We start from the raw sequence: 18809 nt of genomic DNA on the forward strand, positions 1-18809 counted from the left end.
CTGGAACTGAAGCCACATGGGTGCTGGGAAGTGAACTCAAGTCATCTGCAAGACCAGCAAGCACTATTAACTGCTGAGCCATCTCTCCAGTTCCCTGAAGGTGGTCTTAAAAGGTCCAGTGTCTGGACTGTGTGCTGCCGAAGGCCAAAAGGACAGTTGCACACCATCAATGTGATCAGACGGAGGAGGACTTCAGCCTAGACTCTGAGAATAATGAATGGTGGAAGAGACCATCTCAATAGTAATGGCGGTAACCTGGATCCAAAAGGGAGCAGGCTCATGACATGGTGAGGGTGCCAAGGAGGAAGGTGAAGCTGGAAAAGAGTATGGCAATCAGGCCATAAAGGGCCTGAACACTGAACAAAAGGGTCAGAATTCTGTTTTTTAAACAGTGAAACATCGGACAATCTGAGATCAAAGAACCACATGAACAAAACTGATTCCGGTAACTCACACCAGCGGGTTCATGAGAGAACGACAGAAGGAGAAGTGAGAGGTGGAAAAAGGAAATGGTGGGGTGAGATGGAAGAGGTCTAGGACGGAGGAATCTGGGACACCAAGGCCAAGATGAAGAAGACCTCCAGGATGATGGGCAGCTAACGGTGGAACCAGGTTCCAGGGGAAGGGGTGTGTGTAAGAGAGCAGCGTTCAGGAGGGGCACTTCCGTTTTTTTTTCTTTGTCAACTTTCCAGAGAAAACTTTTCAGGAAGGTGCTGCATGGTTATCCACAGTAGGGCTTGAAGGACAGACTGTTTTCTTCCTTGACCCTCCTGTCTAGTCAACAAGGGATGTCCTGTAAGGGCAGACACTGAATAAGAAAGGGGTTGGAGATGAGGAAGCGAAGGACACTGGTGTTTTGGCAGCTGTGTTTCCTCATGGTCAGAATGACTCTTTGTGGTCACAGTGCAGTTGTTGCCATGATATCAGAAATTAGAGTGTTCATCCAGCCAGTCCCCACATTTGGGCTAATGAAGGGAGTGTGTGTGTGTGTGTGTGTGTGTGTGTGTGTGTGTGTACTCTTAAAGACTCTGGCTTTATGATAAACATCATTCACATTGTGCTTTTGACTTCTTACCCTAGTGACTTTTCTAGAGGGTCATGGGAAGAAATACCCTAAAAAGGGAGATCTGGTCCACCATGATTTGGGAGTGAAATGGCTTACCTTAGCCCATGAATATGCCATCTACCTCATGAACAGTCATAGCATTTCTTTGAAACCTACAATGCAGAACCCAGTGAGATGCTTGTCCCCTTCATGGAAGCCCATTCCAATCTCTCTTTGGAGTATCTGCTTTGCTTAGCTTTGCCAAAACATCAATAACAAATGCAATGCAGAAAGTAGACAAACCCTACAGTCTTTCTCTCTTACTAAGTTCTCTCATTTGAGAAAATATGAACCAAGAGTTATCCCCACCTCCAACCCTTATCACAGAGCCATTTAGCATCTCCTGTTCAGCTGCCATTTGGATATAGTTGTCCTTCCTTTTAAACCAAATGCAAACCTACTGCATCTCACCCACCAGTGGGCCCGCAGAACATTGCAAAAGTACGACTAGATCATGGACGGTCAGAAACATCAGAACAGCTGGTTTCCGGTTACTGTGAGCTTGGGGTGTTTCTCCTCAGGTCCTTTCAAGCTTCTTATAATGAGAACCACCCTGAAATGCCTTGTTTCCAGATGTTGGTTGACAACAGGTATTAAAAAACTGTGGGGTGAACAAGGTACCAGCTGGATCAACAGGGAAAATGAAAGCATGCTAAAGGTTGGAATCTTGTGTGAATAAAAGCATCTTTACTGTTGGTCCCCACCTTGCCAGTTTCATTGGTACCTTCTCTTGACCATCTGCTCAGTCTTCATCTGGCCAATTCCCAGGATTGTGGTGATGGTTAACTCCAACTGAGCACCCATCGTTAGATTTGGGCAGAAGCACGTGGTACATTTACACTGGGCGCCAGGGTGGCAGACTCGATAGGGGACTAGTAGAGGGTCAAGGCATCAACATGAGAGATGAATTATGGTTGTCTCAGGGGCAACAGGACCAGTCATCCCTAGGTATAAAGAGGCTATGGGTAAGGGAGGTCACAAGACGCAGGGCAGATAGCTGAGTGAAGGCACTCCTCTGAAAGGACCTAAGCCCTTCTGTTATGGGTATAATAACCCATCTTCAGCAACCTGACAGAAAGAGTCAAGAGCAGATCTCCTTCAGGGTCCCCTTGGGCCAACACCACCTGTTCCACCAGTGTAGCTGACAGGAAGGAGTCACCAGGGCCAGAGCATGAAGGAACAGAAGATAGGGGTTGCTTGAGCAGGGGTAGGGATCGGGTAAGGTTGGAGCTGGGTTAGGAGGGCACAGAGAGAGGCCTCAGAGGCAACACGGTGCAGTTTCCACCCCAGCACTTACTGCGTTCTGGACACCATGTGTGCATTTGTTACATGTTGTGATAAGATGCGAGCAAAAGCAACTCAGGGAAGGGTTTGCTTTGACTCACAGCTTGAAGGGACAGTCCTCCTGCAGGGAAAGGTGTGGTGCAGGAGCTTGAGGCAGCGGGCTGTATTGTATCCCCAACCAGAAAGCAGAGAGAGAGAGAGAGAGAAAGAGAGAGAGAGAGAGAGAGAGAGAAGGAAGAAGAAGAAGAAGAGGAGGAGGGGGGGAGAGGAGGGAGAGGAGAGGAGTGAGGGAGAGGAGAGAGAGAGGAGAGAGAGAGAGAGAGAGAGAGAGAGAGAGAGAGGAGAAAGAGAGAGAGAAAGAGAGAGAGAGAGAGAGAGAGAGAGAGAGAGAGAGAGAAGAGAGGCGTGGGGAGGGGGGGGGAGAGACTGGTGCTTAGTTTTCTCCTTTTTAACCAGTCTGGGACCCATCCCTTGGAATGGTCCCACCCACAATTAAGGTAGGTCTTCTCACCTCTATTAACCTAGAATAGATAATTCTCACAGGCAGGCCCAGGAGCTAACTTCTTTTATAATCCTACACCCTGTCAAGTAGTCAATCTATACTAACCATCCTGGTATGCTATCTAATCTAATCTCCATGATGATTCACTAATGGGAATGCAGCTAACAGGTGACCAAGGCAGGCGGGCAGGGAAGGCTTAGGCCACTGGCTGGTGTCAAAGCAGAGAGAAGGATAGGTCTACTCAGATGCCTCCTCCCTTTACTCATTCAAAGACTAGAGCAAAACCACTCGGAGAAGGGCCTTTGAAGGCAGCTTAATTATTCATACTATTTATTAGCCCAATTACCATTTCGTTTACTGTTGCAATTAGCACAGCCTCCCAAGGCAGCCTGTCACAATTCCCAAGCAGAGTTTCTTCCAGCTTAGTCAGCCTCAGTTCATCACCCTTCTGTGCTCCTGAGGAGGTCATGGCCCCAAAATGCCTCCCCAGGGACAATCTGCAATGCTGCCTGGATCCCTGGAAGTAGACTCAACCCACTTTCCCAGACTTACAGGCTCAGGTATAAGCAGACACGGAGAGCCACTGTGAGTGCCCCTGTGGGACTCTCCCATGGACTTCGGTGGCTACACAGCCAAGAAGCTCCCTCATAGAGGGATTCTGGAGCTTTCCTAAAATGAAGGAAGATTCTAGAAACACCACAGTGGGAGTTTAGCAAGCATTTGCCTCCTCTGCTGCTGGCAGTTCATATTCCTTTAAATGGACTGCAAGTATTCCAGATGGCCCCTAGCACTTCCCCCACTGAGACCCCACTGGCCTCGTAGGGGTCTAAAGAATGCTTTGTGCATTTAGACTCGGGGAGCATGGTGCTCTCAGAGCACCCTGAGACTCGGTGTCCTCCATTCCAGCTACAGGCTGAACTCTCCTGTCTCTTCCAGGGAGTCTCTGACTAGCTTCACCTCCCAGCTTCACTATTTGACTCTGTGGCCAATTGTTTCAAGACTGTTGTGGAATCTAAAGACTCCCTTGTCCCTCATCCATGTCCTGATGTCATCTGGCAAGCTCTGGCCTTGAGTCAGCCACTCCTGATGCTTGCACTTCTTCCTGTGTGTTTGAGGATGCCCATCCCATGGCCGATTCAAGGATCCACTTGTGCGGAAGAAGACAAACTCCTCCCGGGACATACTTGCGCAGCTAGAGAACGGCCCCGCAGTTTGGGGTGGATTTTCTCTCTCTCTGATAGCCTTGCCCTTTCCTTCCAGGTGAAGGAAGGTGTGTTGGAGATGGAAACATGTCTGATCTGCTGCAAGACGCCTGGAAACGTGAAGATATGAAACACCAAACATCAAGGAAGACCCATGCCTGTGAGTGTCTCCATCAGTTCCTCTGCCGTTCCCTAAAGTGCTCTTCCCTACTCTGGATCTTTTACAGAATATTCTTCTTTAAACTTTTAGTCCTCGCTGTTTTGGGTTTTCTTGAGACAAGGTCTCCTGCAGCCCAGGTCAGACTGGGCTTGCTATGTCCCTTGGACTCGTGATCTCCCGCCTCTGTCTCCCCAGTGCTAAGATCACAAGCTTGCACTATGTCTTACTTTTTAAAAGTGAGTCATTTAGTTTCATTTTATTATATCATTTACAGGCATGTGCGTCACTTTGGTACCTTGCTTATTTTTGCCCTTCCTACTAGCCTCTCATCTCTCTCACCCCATCTTCTGATCCCCTCTTCCCTCCCAACACTTCCCCTCTTCCCTCACATGTAGATGGAAATCTTCTCAGCATAGGAGAGAAGACAGTTTGCCATAGTCAGCCATGTTATCTTCCAGTCATGTCTTCTTCCTCCTCCCTTTGTGACGGTGACACATGCTAGGCAAGCTTTCTACCACTGTGCTACATTCCCTGCCTGAGAGTTGGTCTTTCTTCCCATCCTCACCCCTTCTTGGGTTTTCCCTTCCCTTAGAGAGCTCTCTCCCCTGTCACACTCTTCCTTCTACTTTCCTCTCATGCAATACACGTGCACACACACACACATGAATGCACACATGCACACACATGCACACATGCACGCATGCACGCAGCACATATGCACACACGCACACATGCACACACACGCATGCACACATGCACACCACATGCGCACATGCACATACGCACATATGCACACACACGCATGCACACATGCACACCACACACACATGCACACGTGTGCACACAGATACTCATGCACAAACATACTTTTCTCTCTGCCTCAGTGCTCCCTGCCCCCATGATGCTCAGCAGCACAGCCACCCTAGGCAGTTTGGACCCTTTGCCAGGCACATTATAAACTTCCTGGGTGAGCCTGGTCCTTACAGGTGAAGATCTAGGTGTGTGTGCGCATATGCTTATGTGTGTGCAAATACACTTTCACTTGTGTGTATGTGCACGTGGAGATCACCATGCCAGGCTTTTGCATTGCTGCCAGGGATTTGAACACAGATCATTATGCTGGCACAGCCGGCACTTTACAGATGCAGACAGCTCCCCATGCCCACAGGTGACGATTTTTATTTTATCTTATGCTAACCAAGTGAACGAAGGTGTAAAGGGAAGGAAATCAACCTGGAGTGAGACTGCCCACACTCCGCACCTCTCGCTGCTGCTCCCTGTTGCACTAAAAGTCGAATGCAGAGATTACCGGGTAAACCTGGAGCCCCCTGCCTCTCGGGCCTACACTGTGAAATGCTGTGGCTGCAGGCAGCTGCTCATCCATCCCCATCCATCCCCGTCCATTCACTCACTTAGCCTCCCTCACTCTTGCTAAGCAAAGCTCTGCGCTCGCTTCTAAGAAAGTAAAGTACGCGTTGGCTTTAATGAGCAGAAGGGAGGGTGAAGAAATCAATGGACTATATCAAAATGCCCTGGGTCTTTGCCGGGTGGACTTAGTCACACAGAACCCCCACAGGCTGTTTCTGCTTCTGTCCGTCCACACACACATACATAAGGTCTCCTCATGGTTTGATCTTGATTTGTTCCCATAGAGCAAGTTTTAAAAGGCAAGTGACACGCCATCCTTTTAATAGAAAAAAATATAATGCATTCCTAGCCCACCTTAAGACCCCAACCAACCTCTCCAAATACTTGTAATTGTCCTTCAATGCTGTGTGAAAATCGTTCAAGGCTTTTCTGTACAATAACGGCATGGGAGCCCTTTAGCCAAGGTTAGCACCTGTGGGAGTTGTGGTGGGAAGGCTTGTGTGCATGCCACACCAGCCCCAGTGGGCATGGCAAGGCTCCTCCTAGCACTGCTCTGGCCAGGCAGCATATACAACATAGAGGACAGCAGCTCGGTGAGGCGGGTGCCCGAGGAAGAGGACAGTGACAACATGCAAATATTCGAGCAATAGAATGGTTGTGTGTCACACCCTACCTCGATGAGACTCACACATCTTGGGTGCACCTGTGTAGGTCCATTCAGTAAACATTCAGTGCAAACAGCAAAAGGCAGTGAAAAAGCAGATGAGGAGTTTAGGGATGCAAATCAGAATAAACGCAAAGAATAATTTTAAAGTGAGTGTTTCCATGAAAAGCTTAGAAAACTCTGAAGTGACATACACTAACGCTGACAGGAAACAACCTAAGGGAAGAGGGGCTTGTTTGGGCTCACAGTTTTAGGGAACACAAGCCATCATGTGGGAAAGGCAATGTGAGATGAGGCAGTTGCTCAGATTGTTTCTGCAATCAGGAAACAGAGAGCAGACAGGAAGTGGGGCCAGGCTGTAAAACTCCAAAGCCTACCCCTAATGACCCACTTCTGATGGCAAGGCTCCACTTCCTTAACCTTCCAAAACAGCTGGGGATCAGGTGTTAGAGCACAGTGAGCCTGGGCAGGTGTTAGAGCACCAGCTGGGGACCAGGTATTAGAGCATAGTGAGCCTGGGCAGTTGTTAGAGCACCAGCTGGGGACCAGGTGTTAGAGCACAGTGAGCCTGGGCAGGTGTTAGAGCACCAGCTGGGGATCAGGTGCTAGAGCACAGTGAGCCTGGGCAGGTGTTAGAGCACCAGCTGGGGATCAGGTGTTAGAGCACAGTGAGCCTGGGCAGGTGTTAGAGCACCAGCTGGGGACCAGGTGTTAGAGCACAGTGAGCCTGGGCAGGTGAGTACAGTTTACATCCAAAGCACAACACCACAAAGTTGCTAGTCACACAGTGACTATCTCAAAAGAAGAAGGGGGAGGAGCAGGAAAGGAAATGGGGAAGGGAGAGAGGGAGGCAGGGAAAGACTGAGGGGAAGGGAGGAAGAAGGGAAGAAGGGAGGGGGAGGGAGGAAGGAAGGAGGAAGGAAGGAAGAGAGGAAGGGAGGGAAGGAAATTATAATTAATGCCCAATGAATTGCAGAATATTGCTGGGGGAATAGAAAATGGCAGAGTGTCCAGGGAAGGCAGTCTGGCTGATCCTTCAAAAGTTAAAAACAGAATTGCCGTATGACCTGGGAATTCAACTCCCACACATACTGTGTACCTGAAAAAGCCTAGGTAGAAACTCAAGCACACAGCACTGGAATGTCCAGGGCAGCAGGCTAAGGAAAGGACAACACCTTAGAAATGTTCTGAGTGATGGAGCTGAAGAGCTGGCTTGGCAGCTACCAGCATTTGCTGTCCTGTAGAGGCCAGAGCAGGGTTCACAGTCCCCACACCAGAGTGCTCACCACCACCTGTAACTTCCCATCCAGGGAGACGGGTCAGCCTCCTGCCTCCAGTGCACCTGCACACACATGCTCAGACACACACCCATACACACAACGAAGAATAATCAAACCTCTTTTTCAAAAGAGACATTATGCTAACTGAAAGATGCCAGACACAGAGGGTCACTTGTTAAAAGATTCTGTTTATAAGAAATGTCCAGAACAGGCAAATCCATGGAGACAGACAGCAGATGGGTGGTTACCAGAGCCTGGGGGGAGGAAGGACAAGAGGCTGCCTGCTCAATGGGGACAGGGTTTTTTGCTGAGGTGATGAAATGTTCTGGAACTTAGTGGAGGTGGCAGCTGCTTAACAATGTGAATGTACTACACGGCACTGACTCATGATTCTTGCACTTTAAAATGGTTAGTTTGGGGCGTGGATTTTACTCTAATACAAAGCCACATTGAAACCAAATAGAATCTGTACACACTCCTCACAGGCATTGGAACACTTGAGCATGTACGAGATGATGAACCCGACCGTGGGATGCTATGGGCTGCCTGCCTGAGCGGCGTTGACCCTACAGTCTGAACACAGCCCCCTTCACCTAACACACCTGACCTTTCTGTTGACTCTGATCCTGCCCACAGCACCATACGCTTCATGAAGACAGAATAGGTCACATGTACACCTGCTGTGTACCCTTCCCTAGCACTGAGCCAGGCATACAGTATGTGCTCAATAAATGCAATTAAAGAAGTAAGAAAGGGAATGGAGGGCCGGTGTGGTAGTACATACCTTTATCCCAGCACTTGGGAGGCCAAGCAGGAGGATCTCTAAGTTCCAGGCCAATTGGTCTATATAACAAGTTCCAGGCTTGCCTGGACTACATAGTTAGAACAGTGACCCTGTCTGAACCTCCAACTCTCAGAAGAAGGAGGGGAGGGATAGAGAGATAGCAGAAGGGAGGGAGGAAGAGAGAGAACATGCCCCTTCCTTCTGTTTTTCTTTCCCCTATAACTTGGTTATGAGATATTGTGGGTGCTCAGGTATGTTGGTCCTGATACCCGGACTGAGAACTCCTTAGTTGTTAAAACTCAACTCTACTTGGGCTGGAGAGATGGCTTAGTGGTTAAGAATATTTGTCCTTGAGGAGGACTTGGATTTGGTTTTCATCACTCACGGTAGCTCATAAATGCTTGTAACTTCTGCAGACACTTGCACACGTGTACATGGTGCAATGGACTCACACAGACACGCAGTACACATATAAAAACAAAACAAAACAAAACAAAACAAAAACCCTTGCTTCTATGAAACTCTTCTTCTCATCCTCAAATCGAGTTTCCCCAAGGCTAACAGGAAAAAAGTTCTGTGGGTTCTGAGCACAGAGGCAGGATGGCAGAGGCGTGTGCAGAACCTCTGTACCCACAGAGACCAAGAGGTGGCCTCAGCCTCAATGTCCCTGTGTATGGAGCAGGTGCTCAGGAAAGAGCACATGTCTGTGGATTCTGATGGTTCCTGGGCCCCAACTCAGGGTGCAGCCTCTGACTTCCCTTGTCTTTCTGGGTCCTCACCTGTTGTCTCTTCTTTCCCTTCTGCGTCAAGCCCTGCTGCCTTCTTCACTGTTCCCGACACTGAGTCCTCCTGCACCCCCAGTTGCTGATAACCCCGTCTAAAAGTCTGAGCAGGGTGCAGCAGAGTCTTCTGTGGGCTCCACGAGGGGATGAGTCATGAACCTGACTCTTAGCTACCCTTCCTGTTGCTGTGATAAGATGCCTGGTAGGAGCAACTTAAGAAGGAGAGGCTGTACTGTGGCTCACAGTTCACTGGATGGCAGGGAGGTCACGGCAGAGGAGCTCGGAGCAGCTGATCACCTTGCATTCATAGCAGGAAAGCGAAGGGTGGTGAATGCACACTGCCCTTCAACTCTCTTTCTCCGTGTGTGTAGTCTGGGACCTCAGCCAGGGAACGGTGCCACCTCCAGTGGGCAGGCCTTTCCACCTTGGTGAACATAATCAGAATGTCCCCCCAGGCCTTCCAGAGTCCCATCTCCCAGGTGATTCTAAAGTCTGTCAAGTTGATGATCAGCACTAACCACCACACCGGCTACCTATATGCTACACCAAAAGGAGAAACTGGGGGAGGGGTCAGGACCTGTCATTGGGAAGTGACTGATGGGTCTCGAGACAGGCATCCACTCTGTGAGCACTTTGAAAGTTTAGCACTTCCTGGGGCTGTGTGCTCATCTCCCTGACATAATTTATGCTAATCTTGTGATGAAAAATTCATACTGTCTTTGTTGTTGCTAAGCAACCAGCCCAAACATGTTTACTGTTTAAAAATCTCTCCGGGGGGCCTTGGGCTGTACCCAGCGCCTGATCTGATGGGTGTACAAAGCAGAGGATGACCCTTGGGGTCAGGGGACTTTTTCTGAAAGCTGATTTTCAAAGGCACAGACTCACAGACACCTGTTCACCTGTCTGGGGGAAACAGTGACATGAACAGAATTTTGACTAGCGTTTTCTTACTAAGCTCTAGCCAACAATCAAACATGCGGCTCTAGAGCCAGTTCCTAAGTTTGGGTCCTAGCTGCTATGACTGTGTTGTGAAAGCTCTCCAGATTCACATTCCTCACCTGTAAAAGGCAGTGTCTGGTGTAGGTGAAGAACTCATGTAGATGGCCGTGCCAGCCCTGGTTTATTGCTCTGTGGAAATGGATCTTTCACTGCTGTTGTACAGATGGAAGATTTACTAACAGAAATCTGGGAGTTGGATCCTTTAAAAAGCCAAGAACTGGGCTGAGGCAGTAACTCAGTAGTACATGTACTTAGCATGTAGAAGCTTTGGGTTCAAGCTTACTCCTGCCACCACCACCAACTAGCAACAATAATAAGTAAAAGGCTGAAAAACCATGGAGGTCAGCCCTTAAAGCAGCCAGAGTCCAATCAGTTCCAGGAGTGGGGCTAGCAGTTTTCAGGGTCTCCAGTCTTTAAGAGGTTACAAAAGGCCAAAGAGTGGCCACCCAGAAATGGAGAAGGATGTACTCTGGGCTGTAGGTGGCATTGCTCCTTAGGATTTCTCATGGCTCCTGAATGTTGCCTGTCATGCAGCGCCATACCATGCTCTGTGGCGATTGCGCCATGGCTGTACCTTCTGTCTCCTCGGAAGGAGCATGTCTGCCTTTCACCGTATGCTACCTAGGATGCCCTCATTAACCTTTAATGAGTGAATTAATGAATATGTGGTGCAACAGCCGTGTCTGGCCCATCTCAATCATCAGTACAATGAAAACATGCAGCCTGGGGGTGCTGCTCTGAGGCCATGGATGGAGAACAATCAAAGGGTCCTAGGGCCCCATTGCTGGCATTGAGACCCCAGTTCCTGAGTCTTTTATGCTGCAGGTGAAGATAGCAGCAATGGCTAAAGCCAGCTTGTGATGGACCAGGTATAGGAGGACTCAGGCCTGAAAGCCCCATCATAACAGCACTGGCCTGATCCTCATAATGTTCACAAACACTGTGTCACAATGAGATGCCTTAATAGGAACCATGTTGATACACAGTTGATTATAGGAAAGCACACAAACCATCACATACGGCTAGATGAATCTTGAAGGAAATAAACCATGTAGCCAGCACTTACATTGAGAGGCAGAGCAGGGATCAAAGTCTAGAGGCTCCCCACTTCCTAACCAGCCAGACTTATGCTGTCTCTTATTTGTCTTGTAGGGTAGTAGCCTCGAGCCTGGCTTCAGGTCTCCTGCAAGTGTGGACTTGACTGTGGTTTGTCCCTCCTAGTCCATGTTGGCTACAGAATGTTTATTCAATATACACACCCAGGAAGGTCACATGTCCTTCTTTTCCAGTAGACATTGTCAGGGACATGAGAAAAATGAAAGACACAATCTTGATCTTAGGGGAAAGGACTTGACTATGCATATATTATTTGATATAAATTCATCCCATAGAAACTTGGAACTAAGTTCCCAGCAAAAGCCATCATGTTTGAGTTCTGTTGGGAGGGAAGCAGTGAGTGAGCTGGGTGCTTGTGGCAGTGGCTAGCAGGAGTGTGGTCAGGGGAGTCCACAGGGTGTGGACAGGGTGACTACCACCGAAGCCAAGAAAGTTTGTTAAAGTCTCTGGCTCCATGTTGCCTTTGAGAAGACAGCACCAGGTCCCTTGGGAACCTAAAAGGTATTTGAGAAGATTCACTTAAGGTCACTGCCAGGTAAGTGCCACATAAGGGGAAAGAGGACCCTACAGAGAAAGCTTCTTGACTCCTTAGGGTCATGCTAGGGGATGACTTCAGGATGCCCAGTGGGGAGGGTAGCTTCTCTGCTCATCCTGGAATGACAAAGGGGATGGCTGTGACCTTAACCCCAGGAAGAGGAAATCCCAGGGAAGGAGATCAAGGGATCTGAAGACAGTTTACAAATTCATTCAGAGACAGTTGTGAAGGAGAGGGAATGGCCATCAGGGTATCCCGCTGAGGGCCACTTCCCTGACTATGCTTCAAGTCATAGGCCATTTGTAACCAAACTTCTTGGGGTGGACTGAGGTCTCACCAGACCATGAACAGAATGGCCTGTGTAGGAAGATTGAATTCTCAGCATCCCCCAAAGGCTGGACACAAATGAGGGGGGGCATTGTCCAAATAGGGACAAAGGTCCTGAGTCTAGCTCCAGAGCAAAGTGCTGCGACCTGTGACCTGAAGCCAGCAGGACACTAGAGGAGATGCTGCAGAGAGTTTCCACACTCTGCCACCTGGCCCTCAGCACGAGCGCATGGTCGTTGGTGACCTGACCCCTTCCCTGCCTGAGAAGCCCTCAGCTACGTCTCCAGGATGATGACGAAGCAGAAGGTGAAGTGTGGGCTGCAGAGGAATAGTCGATAGCGTATATCCAGGAACGTGGAGTCTTTATTAACGTAGTAAATCACAGGATGGGTCAGGGACTTCAATAAACACCATAACTTAGAATGGTGGTGGTGGAGGGGGGGGAGGTGAACGGGCGTCTGCAACCCCAGCAGCAGATTTCAGACAAGCTATGATTTTCCTTGAAGACAGAGTCTCGGGATCAGGAACATTCCCGCGCTCTGTCTATAGTTTCACTTAAAGAAAATGCCAAGTTTCAGTTTGAGTCAATGATGATAAAAACATGATCTTTTCCTCCCTACTCAAGACCTTGACCTCCTCCAACTCCATCTGCAGACTCTTGGCAGATGTTTAATGCCTCGGGATGACCTCCAAAATCTTTTTCAATACAAACCTCAATTTTGTTTATCCATTTGGGGCATACATCAGATTCCCAGGCCCGCCCTCTGACACCAAAGGCACTTCCCAGCAACACAGCCAATGAGATTTGGAAGCACAAGGCAGGGATGCTGCACCCCAGACCTCAGTGGGACACAACTAACCATAAGCCCTCAGTTGGAGACAGAGATGTACAGCCCCCTCCCTCCTCCAGCACCTTGTCCTCTCTTGGAAGAATATCTTCAGTGAGCCTTGCTGACTGCCCCCCAGTCTTTTCCCACCCTGTGCCTGTCTCCTTGACTTCCTTGAAATCAACTAAGTCGTTTTTGTCAGCTACTTTATCTGGGTCAGTGACTGAATCAGAACACAGTGGCCACCAAGACACCCTGAGTTCTCACACCTATCAATTTAGCTGCTGTTGCCAAATGCCCTGGCACCAGGGAACCAGGAGAAGAAATGCAGGTGGGTGGGCTTCACATATCAACAGATATTCATGGGCAGACATCACTGAGCCTTCAGAGAACTGGCTACGGTGGCAAAGACACAGCCCCTTGGAACAGAAGGCTGGGTGCCTTTGTTTGCCAGTGGTTTCTTATTGCACAAATGCCGGTTTCCAGGTACCGGGGATAAATGTTATGCAGGTGGCTAATATGAATGGCAGCCAGGGTAGGGAGTGCCGTAAGCAGTTTTAGAAGGAATGATATAGAACAGAGCCATAGGCATGTTTGTTTTATGGGCCAGTAAGTAAAATCCTCCCTCTGAAGAGAACAGGAAGAGATATAAAGGCTGTGGCAAACAAGTGGGGGGGGGGCAAGAGGAAGAAGAATCACCAAACCAGAACCTGGCTGGAGAGACAGGCACCTTCCAGACAGAGCGGGTAAGGGATGGCTGGAGGGGCTACTAGCAAGGACTCTAAAATCAGACCAGATCAGGAACAGCTGGGCCCCCAAACTGTGTGGCCCTGGACAAGTTACTTGCCCTCCCTGAACTTGTGCTTCCTAATTTGAGAGTTGGACGATTCCCTTGTACCTTTGTTGGGCTGTAAAAAGCACAGATATAAGTAAAGGTCTTGACAGTAAGGCAGAGTGGTGCTGATGAAGCCATGCTACTTGCTGCAACTTATTCTAATGAGGCATTTGGAGGGTTTTAAGTTGCTGAGAAATAGCCTGGCAGGTTTTTGGCAGATGATCAGCATTGTGTGGGCTACTGGGGGTCAGTAGGACAGTCAGAAGACAGCCTGGAGGCTGTTTACATGAACTGTTCCCCAGTTAGGGGCAAGGATGGAGGGCCGCCACTGAAAGGCAGCAGAAAGGCCATCTGTCCCTCAGGTGTCTCTCAGCCATGCCAGATGGGAGGGAAAGGCAGCCAGCCACACCCTCACCACTGGGGAACCCACTGTTCCCAATTCCCAATCATTCCGGGCTGATACCCCACAGCTCACCAGCTCCTATTTAGCAGTGACAATGTCGATTGTATGGGATTCCAAGTGCCTCAAGGACAGCAGCCATTTCCCTTCACTCTCACTACAGTGAACAAGGACACAGGCTCCACTCTGAGACCTGGGGGGTTTGTGAATAATTAATTTACTAGGAAAAGGAGGCCTGGCACAAAGCAAGATTCTCCCAGAAGGCTAAAATCAGGGAATCTGTATGGACCTGGGAAATCCTTGCTGCATCCCTGACTTAGGGCAGCCTTCCTCGGGCTCTCTAAAGAGCACTGTTCTCCACCTGAGAAGCATTCTGGAGGTCACAGATCATGGAGAAGGCTTTTGCCTCCATCGCTCAGATGCTGTTGCCATTCCTGTCGGGAATACACAGCCCATAGCCCATTTTCAGCTCAAGGAGGCTCTGAGGACCACAAATGAAGGGGATAAAAGCCTTCCAGTCTCCAGAGACCTAAGGGCATGCTGAGGCTCAGCTGCTAGGAGTAGGGGTCTTGCAGGCTCCTCCTCATTGGCCACCATTAGACCCAGGCGTCCCTACTGCTCCTGTTGTCCAGCTTGGGGACTCAGAGGGAGGAGGTGCCACCTCCCCTCTGGTTATTTCTCAGCTGTTTGCCCTAAGGTCTCCCTCTTTCCTCTGGCAGACCCCACTACCCTTGCCCCCTGTGTCCCCTGAAGGATGTCCTAAGCCTTGCAGCTTCCTCATCCCTTCCCAAGGCTCACAGCCTCTCCTCCTCAAACACTGTACCCCCATTCTCATTCCTTTCCCAGCCCTCTCAAGCCTTCATTCCCCCCATTCTCCTCCAGGTCCCTCCCCCACCCCTCGGAGCCACCGCGATCCCTGCTTGTAGGTCTGCTGTCCCCTTCCTGGTCTAGCAAAGCATAAGGTGGCCCGGCCACCCCACCTGGCCCGCACTCACCTGTTGGCCCGACTGGAGCACACCTGGCCTCGCCTTCTCAGGGTCGGGCTCGCGGTCCCTCGGAAGCAATCCCTTCTTGGGGTGCATGTGCCGGCACAGGCAGGTTACCCCGCACAGCGCAAGGATGCTGGTGGCGGTGCCCAGCGTGGCGCCAAGCGCGATCACAGGCACCGACAACACCATGGTGCCTGCTTCCCGCGGCTCGCCCGCCTCCGACCGTCCTCCTGCACCTCGCGCTCCCGCCGGGCTTCAGCCGCTCTCCAGACTCAGAGAGTGGGGACGCAGCCAGCAGGGAGGGAGGATGGCTGTAAGGACGTCAGAGGCGGAGGCTGACCCGGAGGCGCGTCAACTGCAACCCCCTCCCCGCCACCATGTGACCCTCTTCCTATCGCCGGGAGGGCCCTGACAGGTGATTGCCTCAGGGTTGTGTGGGCCATGCCTAGAGCTCTATACACACACACACACACACACACACACACATACATACACGCATACACATGCACACACACATTAGCAGGTGATCGCACCAGGGTTGTATGGGATCAATCCTAGTTCTCTCCGCCCCTCCCCCATACACACTGGGAGGTATAACCTCCGGGTTGTGTGGTGCAAATCCTATAACACACAGACACACACATACATACACAAATAGATACCTTGTGTGCACACACACATATACAAGCATGGGCACACATACATTGGCAACAACAGGGTTGTTGGAGCCATTCCTAGTGCTCTATGTATACATACACACACATATGCACACACACACACACACACACACACGCACGCGCGCGTGCGCACGCGCACCCTGGCAAGTGGGTAATCTCAGTTTTATCTAGATGCTCTGTGATCATGTGTACACACACAACAGGCAGTTGGACCTAGGAAGGACTGGAGCTTACTGAAGTCACACAGTGTTAATCAACCCAATGAACGAGGGCTTCAATTCACACCTGGAACTCACTGGGTAGCTGGTCACTTCATCAGACTACTAACCCACCACCCCTCCCCTTACCCCAGGACTGATAAGGAGGATAAACGAGATGCTCCAGGCTTGTCAAGCATGCACACACAGGAGTCAAGGTGTCTCATTTCCTGGACACACCGTAGCTTCCCACTAAGGACAGGCAGAGACTTGGAAAGGGAATGTGGGGGGAGCAGTGAGGAAGAAGGGCAGCTGGGTGTGGGAAGACTGACTGATGCAGGATGGTGTCTGACTTAAGGGTCCTGTTTTCCAGTGATTGTCTTTGGGCTGCATTCAGGCTCACGTTTATTACCTGATCTGATTGGCAGGAACCTTACCTTCTAGATGGCTGAAGAAGCTGAGACTCAGAAGGGCTACAGGCCACTAGAAACATTGTTACCATCCTGAACCCACACTCAGTGTTCCAAGTTCTATCTTTAGAGCGTTAACAGATTGCCACGGGACAGAGGTCTCACAATGTGGAGGAAATGTGTGCTTAAGAGTGAGGGGAAATGAGAATCTGTGCAGGAAGGCAACCTTCTTAACTCTAGAAAACGGAGCTTTTGGGAGTTTTCATTACGTAGAAGGTTTGATTCATTGAGAACTAGATGTGGTTTGTGGCCTATAGGTGTGCTGGGCACTGATGGGAAGGGGCTTGGTGGAGTTTAATCCACAGCAGCTAGCGATTACGGATCTGCAGATGCCCAGCAACTCTTGTCTGTCTGGCTTCAGGTGTGATCGTTGCATGGGTCCCCCTTCGCCTCCTCCTGATTTATCACTTACCCACTGCACAGAGCTCCACCTGGACTTTGTGGCTTAGAGCAGTTGTTTTTCTACATGGCGTGAATCTGTAGGTCGGCTGGGCTAAGCTGGTTGGTTTCTGCTCAACAGTCTTCTGGGACAACAGTTATCTAGAGTTCCAACTGTGCTGTGCTGTGCTGTGCTGTGTGTGCTGTGCTGTGCTGTGCTGTGTGTGCTGTGTGTGCTGTGCTGTGTGTGCTGTGCTGTGCTGTGCTGTGTGTGCTGTGCTGTGCTGTGTGTGCTATGCTGTGCTGTGCTGTGTGTGCTGTGCTGTGCTGTGCTGTGTGTGCTGTGCTGTGCTGTGCTGCGCTGTGCTGCGCTGTGCTGTGCTGCGCTGTGCTGTGCTGTGCTGTGACTGCTGTGCTGTGCTGTGCTGTGCTGTGCTGTGCTGCGCTGCGCTGCGCTGTGCTGTGCTGTGCTGTGCTGCGCTGTGCTGCGCTGTGTTGCACTGCGCTGTGCTGCGCTGTGCTGTGCTGTGCGTGCTGTGCTGTGTGTGCTGTGCTGTGCTGTGCGTGCTGTGCTGTGTGTGCTGTGCTGTGCTGTGTGTGCTGTGCTGTGCTGTGTGTGCTGTGCTGTGCTGTGCTGTGTGTGCTGTGCTGTGCTGTGTGTGCTGTGCTGTGCTGTGCTGTGCGTGCTGTGCTGTGCGTGCTGTGCTGTGTGTGCTGTGCTGTGCTGTGTGTGCTGTGCTGTGTGTGCTGTGCTGTGCTGTGCTGCGCTGCGCTGCGCTGTGCTGTGCTGTGCTGTGCACTTACACGGGCAGCAGCTGGTGCTGGGTCACCACGGGAGACAATCTGAAGCCTCAGCAGGTACCCTCGGTTCTCCTCCACATGGCCTCTCCCTGTAGTCAGAGCTCCCAGCACGGCAGCCAGGTTCAAAGAGCAAGGAAGACCCAAGTGTCAGAAGATACAGAAGAAAATAATTTCTTTGCCCAATGTAGTTATTAGCTTTCTTCTCTGTTCCTTTCAATATCTACCAGAGTGGATGTTTCTAACACCTACAGTTGATTCTGTCACAGTATACATAACCTTTCAAAGGGTTTCCATGGAGAGACCCCAGGGGAAACTTAGATCCAAACACTTTGCTACATGGTGGGTGCTGTTAATCCATCCATCCTTCTCTTCAGTCATCCCCAGTGTATTGGAGATTCATTCAACAAACTAACATCTTTAGAGACTCCACAGCACCCATAACTGCACTCACCAGGCACTCAATAGTTAGTAACCCCCATGATTACCTCTCTAGGGACTTCTGGAGATTAGAGGGAGTTCCATTTTCTATATCAAGTCCATTTTATTGCATTGATTTTTTTCCACAGTTACTAGCTATGTACCTGCTGTATACCAGGAATATTTTTAAACTAAGTCCTATTTGTTCACAACTGTGAACTGCAAACCCCCACCCCATCTCCTATGCTCTATTTAGCTGCCTTTGGAGGTTCTTTTGGCTCCTGAGCCAGGCAATGCAAAACATTCTAGGGTATGAGATAAGAGGCTTAATTAATGCAGTCCACTGCAGGTCTCCCGGGCCTGAGCTGTCCCTCTGGGAGACTCTTAATGCCACCAGTCAGAATAGAATCCAAGGGGGGCATGGGTAGAAGGATGAAGAGCACTTAATACCAGAAAATGTCCAATGGACATCAGACACCTGCCATGTGGTCCATTGTTGCTATGGTTACTGGAATGCAGTGGCCCCTAGCCTAGGAAGAAGAATTCACCTCTCATCTCTTTCATATGTAATAAACCTACTACAGAGCCAGGAGTGGAACCCAAGACAGCTGAACCCGAGGGGTTGTCAGGATGCAGGGATGCCTTTGCTAGCCAGCCAGACAGCCTCCCACATCCCATCAAAGGGCTAACTTGCGCTTCCTGTGACTGAT

General features: G+C 50.1%; 1 protein-coding gene across 1 annotated transcript in view; it reads right to left on the reverse strand.

Moving 5' to 3' along the window:
- Syt13 (synaptotagmin 13) overlaps positions 1 to 15444 on the reverse strand; it is a 41727-nt gene extending 26283 nt beyond the window's left edge. The window contains exon 1 of the mRNA XM_048428341.3: positions 15166 to 15444. Within this exon, the coding sequence (XP_048284298.1) occupies positions 15166 to 15348 (183 nt within the window). The 5' untranslated portion in view covers positions 15349 to 15444. The remainder of the gene's footprint in view (positions 1 to 15165) is intronic.
- Positions 15445 to 18809: the final 3365 nt, after the last annotated feature.

The sequence above is a fragment of the Myodes glareolus genome, chromosome 10 (genome assembly GCF_982192425.1).
Source record: "Myodes glareolus chromosome 10, mMyoGla1.1, whole genome shotgun sequence".
NCBI lineage: Eukaryota > Metazoa > Chordata > Mammalia > Rodentia > Cricetidae > Myodes > Myodes glareolus.